The 12063-nt window shown below is 35.9% G+C and overlaps 1 protein-coding gene across 1 annotated transcript in view; it reads right to left on the bottom strand.

The window, feature by feature from the left end:
* The window catches only part of SMURF2 (SMAD specific E3 ubiquitin protein ligase 2), a 50999-nt gene that overhangs the window by 25019 nt on the left and 13917 nt on the right, over nucleotides 1-12063 (bottom strand). Inside the window, exons 6-9 of the mRNA XM_010856405.1 lie at nucleotides 11307-11391; nucleotides 8569-8652; nucleotides 5655-5857; nucleotides 3334-3418 (exon numbers count right to left, since the gene is read on the bottom strand). Coding sequence (XP_010854707.1) covers nucleotides 3334-3418; nucleotides 5655-5857; nucleotides 8569-8652; nucleotides 11307-11391 — 457 coding nt within the window. The remainder of the gene's footprint in view (nucleotides 1-3333; nucleotides 3419-5654; nucleotides 5858-8568; nucleotides 8653-11306; nucleotides 11392-12063) is intronic.

Below are 12063 nucleotides of genomic sequence, written 5' to 3'. Positions count from 1 at the left end.
TGGTGTTGGAGAAGACTCTTGAGAGTCCCTTGGACTGCAAGGAGATCCAACCAGTCCATTCTGAAGGAGATCAGCCCTGGGATTTCTTTGGAAGAAATGATGCTAAAGCTGAAACTCCAATACTTTGGCCACCTCATGTGAACAGTTGACTCATTGGAAAAGACTGATGCTGGGAGGGACTGGGGGCAGGAGGAAAAGGGGACGACAGAGGATGAGATGGATGGCATCACCAACTCGATGGACTGAGTTTGAGTGAACTCTGGGAGTTGGTGATGGACAGGGAGGCCTGGCGTGCTGCAATTCATGGGGGTCACAAAGTCGGACACGACTGAGCGACTGAACTGAACTGAACTGAAAGAATGAAATAAAAGTAGCATATCTAATATAAATTTGAACTATAGCCAAAACTTATAATGACAAATCTCATCAAAATTATGTTTTAAAAGTTAAACTAGAAAAAAGTTTTCCTGAAATAACCTCTTCTTGGCCACAGTGAAAATACAATGATGGGCACCCATAGATTTGCTGGAACAATGATTTCTGACCTGTGCTTACAGAAGCCCCAGAGATTTTTCTGCTTCAGAACAACTAAATATTGGAAAGAAGAAACTATTCTGAGATACTGCTAATCTTCAAAAGAGCCAAGGGGAAGAGTTCCAAGAATCCTCCTCAATTTTTTTTTTTTTTAAGTGAATTGAGCTGGAGCTGGTACCTGAGAGGCAGACAGGTAGAGTCGGGGGCTGCCAGACAGCAGTGATTAACTGGTAAACTCAGCCTCAGACCAGCAGCAAGGTTAGAAAAGGAAATCTGGAACTTCCCCACTGAGAACTCAAAGGCAAGATGAAGTGATTCCAGGAAAAATTCCTCAATTCTCACTTTAGGTTCACAGAACTCCAACCAATTAAAATCAAACTCACAATCAAAGATCACCAAACACTTCATTCAGAAAAGAATTCATGGTGACTGAGAGTCAGTAGAAACAAAACCAAGGAATTAGATCCCCAAGTACTATCAGAGATCAGAAAGAATAGCTATGATATGCAGTGTAAGAAAATAATAATAAAAGGGAACAATTATAGAAACAAACTATCACTTAGAGATTAAGAATGAATAGTTTTTTTTTAATGGAACTTTTAGAAATGAAAGGTAATTACTGCAATCAAAGAATGAATAATTCTTTTGCTATAATGCAACATTTGACCTTATATCATTTTATTCAGAATTTTATAGATTTACAGTCATACATGGAAGAACTCTAAAGAATTGATAAGCAGCAGCAAACTGTAAACACTACGTGGCGCTGAGACGTGATTAAAGGAAGATGGTATGGTATCAAGACTACATGGTCAGTGTGCCACGGAGTGAACAACAAAGCATCATTAATCACTGTTTTAAAGGGAAATACAGAACATTCTGAAATGCGACTTCTCAGGTAAATCTAAGTTTACTGGGTATCTTTAAATAAAGCTAGTCTTAAAAGTGTCTGAGTTACACTATTTTATAAACGTCTTTGACTAGTAATAATATTTTAATAGAATCTAAATATTTACAGTCTGCTTCGATAAAAGATCCTCCATACAAAAGTCGTATTTATTAAAGGAACTCCCCAAACAAAAGATACATAGTTTAAGATAACACTTTGGAGTATAGAGACTAAAGAAAACACATAATCCAGAGCATTATTTCTTAAAGTTATTATTCAATACTCAATATGAAATATTCTTAAATCCTTATAGAAACCCCTTACTAATTAATGAAAAACTGCCACTGTTTTCTCAGGAATAAGAACATATTGCCAACTGTGGTGCCAGAATCTCTCTCAATTCCAACTTCTGATGCCGGCTTAACATACTACTCTTTCAACAGGCAACTCAAAATCAACTTTCACACTACTATAAATTATTTAGTTTTTTTAAGAATCATTTTTCCTCTAAACATTTCCTTACAATGACTTTAATTTTATAGAAAAGTTCAATATTGACCTTCAACTTGATAAACAAAACCCAAAGCACTTCTTTTAATAACTTATGTAACAAAACTCTTATTTCTAAAAATTAGGCACTTGGATTTTTTTCAGTGAGCTTATTAATAAAACAAAAATTTCCTCTCCACTATTTTTTTTTTTAATCAATAGCTTATATCATGAACACACAGAAATGGCCACCCTGACACAATCATTAATGATAACACATTTCCTTGGCTGCCACTCTCAAAAGATTCTAATTAAGCTCTATCACAAGTAAAACATTTTGGGAATTCCCTGGCGGATTAGGCAGTTTTCACTGTTGGAGCACAGGTTCAATCCCTGGTAGAGAAATTAAGATCCCACAAGCCATCAAGTAAGGCCAAAAAAAAAAAAAAAAAGGTAAAACATTTTCATTATAATAGCTTTATTTATAAATAAATAGAGTATCAAAGCCATCCAAAATCAGCTAGTCAAATCTGTTTTTAATTTAAAAACATGACTCTTGACAGAGCTCTGAGTACAAACTTTATGCAGGAAAAGATCTGACTCTCCATAGGATTTTTTAAAGAGAGGAATGTTGTATTTAATATATAAAATATCCTCATCTTATAAAGGTATATGTGCAGCTTACAAAGTTGATTTAGAAACTCATTTAGAACTCAGCCTTTTTTTGCAGCTTCAACTGGACTGCTTGGCACCCTCCGTCTGTTCATTAGAAAATAATTCAAATAGCTAGTGGCTTAAAATCCATTATTTGATACTAAAATGTACTAGAAATTATGTTCAACTACTGAATTGATTTTGTGTCATGTCATCTTCTTGAAGTTAAAAGATAGCTGACATTTTGGGGTTGGCATTCAACAATGCCTGCAGTTCAAATATACAAGTTTTGGCATTTAAAATAAATTTAATTTCTTTTAATTGGGTTATTTCTCTTCTACTTTAAAACCTGAAGATTGATTATACTTACATAAAGCTAAAATAAATAAACCTTAAAAAAAAAAGCCTAACCAGAAATAAAAATATCAATTTACTACCCTTAAGAAAAATGTTTTTGTTAACGTTTCCATGTTTTCCCCAAGTCATCTTTCAAACTCTTAAAAGACTCATGTTTCTGCCTTGATTTTTTTAAGGGGGAAGGGGAGAGGAACCAGGGACTGGTTGGGGGGCGGTGGGTAGGGCACGGGGATAGGCTTGGGGATAGGCTTGCAGAGAAGTTAGAACTTCCAACTAAATGTCAAACTGAAAAGATGATCTGAAAGAGCCAAACTTTTACTATTTTAAGGAGTTAAAGATTAAATAATCAAATAAATCCTCAGTGAAATGGATATTCAATGGTATGAAGGGTATTCAGAACATGTTCTTACCTAGGCACTCTTGGATCATGCCATGTGCTCACGCCAGTCTGCGTATGTAAGAAATACACCTGACCTTGTTGTGTTGTCCTCTGTTCTGTAAAATTAAGAAACACTAATGATAAAAACATTCAGAATGTCCAAATCAAAACCAGCTATGAACACTAGGACATGAATAGGTAAAATTTCCAAATTACCAATCTATTTTATTACAAAGGAATTGCCTTACTTGTTCTGAACTCAGAACACATTTCCTCCTGGAAACAATCTTATAAATGGTGCTGAGGGTCACAGGCCAGCTATCTAAAATATGGCTCAAATATTAAACATGTTGCAATGGAAAACAGAAAACAAGACTGTCATAGTACCAATAATTAAATGAAACAAACATGAAATTATCTTTTGTTTGTCTTAAATGTAGAGACTAAGGGGAACAGAAGGGCTCAAAGGAAGAGGCCAGCCAACTCTGGGGAGATTCTCAGGGGATGTGTATAAACTTTCAAAGAGTTAACAGGCTGGGAATGCTTTTTAAATAATTTTATATAAAAACTTGTATTTTTTTCTTTCCCTGAGAGAAGTGTAGTCTCAAGTCTACACTTGGACTCCGACTAAAGCAAAAACAATGAAATATGAGAGAGATACCCTATAGTCAAAAATAGGCAACGATGGAAAAATAATCAAGTCAGAAAGAGAAAGACTAAAGGCAAGTGTGCCTACTGGAGAGAAAAAAGTCATAGGTAAAATTAAGTCAAAACCTTTGGGAAGAGACTGAGGAAGCCAGAAAAGAGAAGGAATCTGTGCAAGGGTTTCTCTAATGGGGTTTCTTCAATGGTGGTTTTCGGTCTTATTTATGCTTTTCAGCAACAGAACTACTTAAAAAAAAAATATCTAATGAAAAATTCCAACATATGAAACAATAAAATTATTGCTAATACTTATTAGTATACATTTGTTCACAAACTTGTAATGAAAACCAATTTAAACTTTAAACTTTTAAAATTATAAATGCAAAAATGTTTAAAACTGGTTCTGCATGACAGCTGCAATAATTTCAGCCTCGGAACTCACTTTTTACTCCTATGTTTCAGTTGTACAAAAAAATTTTTTAACTGAAATCACACAAATATAAAAGTATGACTACCCACACTCCAAGCTGCTTGCCATATAATCTCAAAGAGTAATGGCAGGCAATACTAGATTGTTATGTCTGAACATTAATAATGACTGCTAAATTTTACTAATTTTAACTTCTCATGAAATTTCATTTATTTCTTACAACAAATCTATATGGTTGGTACTAATATTTCCCCCTTTTTATGTAAGATAAAACTGGAGGCTCAGAGAGGTTAAATAATGTACCCAGAGTCAAACAACTATTAACACATGTAGCAAAGACAGGATTTGAACCCAGGTCTGCCTGTTTTCCAAGCTCCATGCGCTAATCACTGTGCTTTAAGTTAACCTGTATGGCCTAGCATAATTAATGGGGAAAAAATTTTTTTAAATTACAGAGTTAAAATACTTTATAAAGTCAGAATGATGCATTTAAGTTTTAAAACTATTCTAGAGTAAAAATAAGTTAGATCAGGCAATTCCCATGTTGGTCACTAGGTGTCATGACCAGCCCACAGTAGTTTATCTAGAGGTTGTGAGAAGAGCAAGGGCGTAAGTAACTTGGTTAAGTTTTTAACAAGAGACTCCAGTTGAGTTCATACTACAAGAGTTCACATGTCCTCAGCTATAAGAAGACTCATATTATCTCCCACATGGAATTCTAAAATTTAGGAAATTACCTAAGATTATATTTTTACACAAACATAGAAGTGACTAAATCATTTACAATAACCCAATCACTCAGATAACCCCAAACTATAGACAGTACAAATCTAATACATAAATACCATCACAAACATGCTATTTAAGTTATTTCTAAATATGTATGTTTAGAAAATTACATTACAGTTCTGACTTCAGACTGCCATTATCAAGAACACCAGCATCCCACTTTTTACAGTGCCTGTGTACAAAGCAGTCTCACGCTGTTTCATATACTCCTCACAAAACCTTTGTGAAAAGGAGAGGTATTGTTCACCTCATTTCACTGTAAAGGAGCAAAAAGGCTGAGGTTAAATGACTAACCCAAAGTCAGACTCTTGTTAGTTTTCTATCACTTCAGAGACTTATCAGAGTTGGGGGGTTTTACATTTACTTTTATTTTCATGCAGAATTCCTAAACCCAGATTAATAACTACTTTAAAGGCTGATTTTCTGGCTTTCTAAGCAAGCTTAAGTCAGTAAAACACACTTTATTTTTCCTCTGGTAGTTGTCATACCATAGCCTTCCGGTAGGTCTGGAGGAGTATGTAAATGTGTCCTGCTCATGTAATTTCTATGTCGTTGTGACCTGACTCTTCTCTCTGCCAGTCTGGGATCTGAAGACTGTCCACACGTTGCACCATTTGTTCCACTAATTGGAGTGTTCTCATCAACAAAGCAGCTAAGAGGTCTGCCGGGACTAGAATATTCAGATGCCGGTCTATCAAAAAGTAACAAGGAAATAAAAACTTACTCAACTCAGATATCACAAGTAGAGTTTATAGACAATGTGTGTACTGCAGTAACAATCACTTCCAAGAAAACAGAATGATTAATACAAACATTACAACTTCAAGAAACTCTAAATAAAAGCAAACCAGAAGTCTCAAAGCACCAAAGAAACCCAGGTGATAAGCAGATTATCAATTACAGATTAAAATCACTTTGGTGGTGGTGGTTTAGTCACTTAGCCGTGTCCGACTCGTTGCGACCCCATGTACTGTAGCCCACTAGGCTTCTCTGTCCTTGGGATTCTCCAGGCAAGAAAACTGGAGTGGGTTGCCATTTCCTCCTCCAGGGGATATTCCCGACCCAGGAATCGAACCCAGGTCTCCTGCACTGTAGGCAGATTCTTTACCATCTGAGCTATAAGGGAAGCCCTTATTGATCTTAATTACACTTTATATGAAATCTACATACATTTACAGATGTGTGTATGAGCGCCCAAAGCCCTACTTGGCTCAGCTACAGGCCACCTCAGACTTGCACTTCCATCCTTCTCCCATGCTGCCTCTGCCGCACCAACCCTCTTCCTCCTCCTCAAGCTTGCATGGTTGTTTTACCTTCAGTGCCGGAGAGCAGCCCTTCCTCCTATTTAGGATGATTTTTTCTCCTATTTTCTCTAGGCCAGACTCTTTTTTGTCATTCAAATCACAGTTTAAGCTTAAATGCTGCCTCTAAGAAGTCCTTCCTGACCGTCAGATCTACTCACCCAGGCATCTGATAGTACATCACCTTTCTTCCTCAGCAGAGCAGTTAATTCTGGTATTTTCCTCATCTGCAACCCTGTTTCTGCCCATCTTCTCCTACTAGAATATTTATTGAGAGAACAGAGTCTGCCTAGTTACCCACCGTATATATTCCTGTACCTGGAACAGTACTCAGCATACATTTAAGAGAAGTAGTTCAATAAATACTGAATGAATAAAGGAAAGAAGATAGTCTGTCACTTCAAAGAGCTTCCAGTCTCTTCTAGGTCAACCAAATTAAGAGGATAATCAAGAGTTAATTTTTAAACTAACATTTACAATCAACTTTATACATGTGAAAATTAAAGTCAATTTTATCAGTTAAATGAGGAAGAAAGGGACTTCACTAAAACACTGACACAAGCACACATTTATTTACACTGAGATATGACAAAAATAGATTCTTCTGACTTCAATATAATCCTTGGCTGGTTAATACTAGAAATAAACTCTCAAATAAGCATTTTTTTAAATGGCAACATAAGCTAGGCTTTCATCCAAGAATCACAGTGTAATAGAGAAGACTGAGTGACTCAATGAGTTAAGCAATTTAATCCCAATAAAATAAAAGTTTTCCAGTGGTCATGTATGGATGTGAGAGTTGAACTGTGAAGAAAGCTGAGCACCGAAGAATTGATGCTTTTGAACTGTGGTGTTGGAGAAGACTCTTGAGAGTCCCCTGGACTGCAAGGAGATCCAACCAGTCCATCCTAAAGGACATCAGTCCTAGGTGTTCATTGGAAGGACTGATGCTGAAGCTGAAACTCCAATACTTTGGCCACCTCATGTGAACAGTTGACTCATTGGAAAAGACCCTGATGCTGGGAGGGATTGGGGGCAGGAGGAGAAGGGGACGACAGAGGATGAGATGGCTGGATGGCATCACCGACTTGATGGATGTGAGTTTGGGTGAACTCTGGGAGTTGGTGATGGACAGGGAGGCCTGGCGTGCTGTGATTCATGGGGTCGCAAAGAGTCGGACACGACTGAGCGACTGAACTGAACTGATAGCTAATGAGAAGCATTCGATGTTCTATGTCTGGGGTCATTCCTGTTCAGGGAGGGAAAAAAAACAGTAGGGGGAGCAAAGCAAGCACTGAGTAAGTACAGGTGGCAAATAGACTTTTTTCTTATTTTGAAAAGTAAAAAAGGAAATCCAGCCACTTATCCTATTCACTTTCAGTTCCTTAGAGAGCTTTCCTTGAAGCTTTCAAAAATTACCTTGCATCCCCCTGTCTTTACACATTAAGCTCCAGGAAGGCCTTTCTGCATTATTCATTGTTATAGCACAGAGCCGAGCATACAACAATTTAGTAAATTCAATGATAGCTGTTACCACTGTCCTGAACACTTTTCATCATGTTCCCCCTTACTTGGCTAAATCTTCACATGCTTCAGGATTTTTAGTTCAGAGATTCTCCTCCTTCAGAGTTTTCCTTTCCAAGTTCTACCATTCCCTTACCCCCGACTCTAAGTCAAGTGCCTCTCCAGATGGTCTCAGACCATCTGGTTCTTCTCTTGGTCACAGACCTTACTGGACACACTATAATCACCCCTTGACAAGACTGAATAAATGGTGATCCCTGTACACATATTTTGTTACTGCCCTTCAATAATGGACTCAAAAAATTTAAGAGTCGCAGGAGTAAGACTTATTTAATGTATTCATTTAGCTCATTTAATAAATATTTACTAAATACCATCACAGGCCATGGAGCTACAATAACAGGATAACCTGCTAAGCAATCTTTATTAAAAATAATAAAGGCATCTGCTATAAGATCTACTGATCTAGAGCATTTTACACAAAGGAAAGAAATCTGATAAAGCTGACATACAAGCAGAGGGTGACTTCAGGAGGGTGAATAGCGCAGACTCTGGAAAGAGATTCTTATGTTCTCACCGTGTTGGGCGTTCCCACTGCGTAGTTCTTGTTATGTGGTTTAGGTACTGGATTCTTCCAGAGGCAGTTCGCCTTTCTTCCCAGCTTAAATAAAAATATTGAGAGATAAAGCAGTAATAGAAGCCAGACATGGAGTGGTTTTGGTGCAAGCCACAAGACATTTGTTGTTATGAATCAGCAATGACAAATTGAAAAAAACAATGCACAGAATATAAAAATTGTTTCAACTTATTTTACAACTGTACAATATGTCTTCTGGAATTCTGAAGCTTTTAAAATATTTATTCTGAGGAGTGACTATTTTCCATCAGCCAAACTGAGAATTTTTCAATGATGTAAACAATGCTCAATTATTAATAATTATACTAATTCTCCAGAATTTAGTGGGAGGGGAAAAAAGTCCATACTAAAAATAAAAATTACACATAATTTTAAAAAATTAAATATAACTAGAAATGTATATAAAAATCTTTCCAAAACATTTAGGCTACCCAAACTAATTTTTTAATCTTCATATTTTTATTTTCTCTTACATATTTTCTATCAAAAGTTATTTATGAATTAAAAAAAAATTTTAAGTATAGCTGACATACAACATTATATTAGTTTCAGGCATTCAACACAGTGATTTAACATCTCCATACACTACACAATGATCACCAGGATAAGTCTAGTAACCTTCTGTAACCAAAGTTACTACAACATGGACCATATTCCTTATGCTGTACATCAACCCCATGACTTACTTATGACTGGAAGTTTTACCTCCCAATCCTCTTCACCTATTTCATCCATTCCCCTCCCTCTCCCTGCCCTGGCAAAGCAATACAGAGTTTGTTCTTTGTATCTGAGTCTGTTTCATTTGTTTGTTTGCTCTGTTTTTCAGTTTCCCCATACAAGTGAAATCAGATGGTATTTGTCTTTCTCTGACTTATTTCACTTAGCATAATACTCTCTAGATCCACCTGTGTTGTTAGAAGTGACAAGATCTCATTCCTTTCTTATGGCTGAGCTATATTCTATTTTGTGTGTGTGTGTGTGTGTGTGTATACACTGCATCTTCTTTATCCATGTCTCTGTTAATGGACACACTTAGGCTGCTTCCGTATCTCATCTATAATAAATAATGCTGCAACGAACAAAGGGATGCATATACCTGTTTGAATTAGTATTTTCATTTTCTTAGGATAGATACCCAGAAGTGGAATAGCTGAATCATATGGTAATTCCGTTTTTAACTCTCTGAGGAACCTCCATACCATTTTCTATAATGGCTGTACCAATTTACACTCCCATCTATGCCATACAAGGGTTCCTTTCTCTCCGTAACTTCACCAACATTTGCTATTTATCAAACTAAATTTTTAAAAAGCAAAAATTTTACTTCTTCAAACTTATTAATATAACAAAAAAATTAGGTAAGTGACTACAGTAATGTTAATATGCCACAAGCCGCTGGCAAAAAAATAGAAAATAAAAAGGCACTTGCAAGTTTCTCCCCTCCGTGATTACAATTACAGTACAATGATGTGGAGCAAATTTAGAATAATTAGCCTTACACTTTTGTAACCTCTCAATATTGATTAGTTATTTCATCCTAAACTTCTCCCTCAAAAGTACCATAATTTACCTCACATCCATAAAAATTAACAGGTACATCAAGAGTCTAAAATGACCTATAAACAGACTTAAATTATAGCAATTTTTAACAGTTCACACAAAATGAGTAAACATCATAGCCTGGATTTGAAATTTCATGTGAAAATAACTTAAATCAAAATTTAAATCAATTATACATTTTAAATGGATATAACTTATTATACATGTAAACTATACCTCACTGAAGTTAATTAAAAATACTTTGAAAATTAAAAATAAAATGGTAAGATTTCAGAACTAGTATCAAACAAAAATAGAGAACAATGATAAAAGCATAAACTTCGAATCAAGACTTAAATCTGAGTTCCAGTTCTGCCATTTTTATGTGGCCTTTGGCAAAATACATATCTTCTCTGAGTCTCAGTTCCTTAAGCCTGTAAAATGCATGAGGGTGGTACAGTAGTAATGGTAGTAGTAACAGCTAATTATTTATTAAGCACTTGCTATATGTGAGACATTGTGCTAAGCGCTCTACATGAATGATTCCATTTCATCCTCACAAGTATTTAAGGCATGTGCACTACCATCATTATCTGCAATATAAACCAAAGTTCACAAAAGCCAAATAAATGGATTAAACTTATAAAGCTGGTAAACAGAAGGGTAAGGATTGAAACCCTAATGGTCTAACTCCAGAATCACATGCTATGAGAATTAAATATTATGCATATCATGTAATGATAAATGATATAAAGTGCTAACACTTGTAGGCTCAATAAATGTTACTATGTTATTGTAATTACTATTACACAAATTCTGTATACCATCCTTTTAAATAGAGCAATGTCTCATTCAGTATGTATATGCCATGTTTTAAATAATTTAATCAAACAAAAAAGCTTTTGTTTTGAATACATAATATTCCCAGTCAAAACTCTTAAGTAAAACAAATGTAACATATCTAATTTGTTCATAATTAATTCATATCTTACTTTATGAATCTGTTGTAATAAGATTCCTCACTAATTTTCTAAGTACAAGGAAAACCAGGACTCTAGAACTGATCAGCAAATTTCTAAAGTGTAAACACCAACTTACTGCTCATTATTTTAAGGCTATCACCAATGAATTTAGCTTACCCATCTGGTAAGTCATTATCAAACAAACGACTGCAGTCCACCACTTGTCCTCCTGTGCCTATTCGGTCTCTGGACTGAAGGCTCACTATTAAACAACAGAAACATCACCAAGAGTCACAGAACTAGAAAGAATTACTGCAATTTACAATACTGCTTTTTAAAAGATAGCTGGCTTATTAGCTTATTTTAATAGTTAAGAATGAACTCTAGTTTCTACTAAACTCTGCAATTTCTTTGTCCATGAGATTTTCCCCTTTAACGTTTTCTACCTTTTATCATGACTTCCCTGGCGACTCAAACGGTAAAGCATCTGCTTTTATCATGTTCATGGAGGAGAGTCCATGAACTCCTTTTCTTCCTATCATAATGGGGCAACACAAGTCCATGCTGCTGCTGCTGCTAAGTCACTTCAGTGGTGTCCGACTCTGTGAGACTCCATAGATGGCAGCCTACCAGGATCCCCTGTCCCTGGAATTCTCCAGGCAAGAACACTGGAGTGGGTTGCCACTTCCTTCTCCAATGCATGAAAGTGAAATCACTCAGTCGTCTCCGACTCTTAGAGACCCCATGGACTGCAGCCCACCAGGCTCCTCCATCCATGGGAGACTCCAGGCAAGAGTAAAGTCCACGAGTGCACTTGAAATACAATACAATGAAAGGTATATTCATGTATTTCACATTTTTGAGTTTTTAACTTCCTTTTCAATCTAAGAATGACAGGAATTATGAATAATACTGTAGTTTAGATACTTCCCTG

This window comes from Bison bison, unplaced genomic scaffold (assembly GCF_000754665.1).
Source record: "Bison bison bison isolate TAMUID 2011002044 unplaced genomic scaffold, Bison_UMD1.0 scf7180017864371, whole genome shotgun sequence".
Classification (NCBI taxonomy): domain Eukaryota; kingdom Metazoa; phylum Chordata; class Mammalia; order Artiodactyla; family Bovidae; genus Bison; species Bison bison.
Note: the sequence above shows the minus strand (reverse complement) of the source record. Positions and strands in the feature narration are given on the sequence as shown.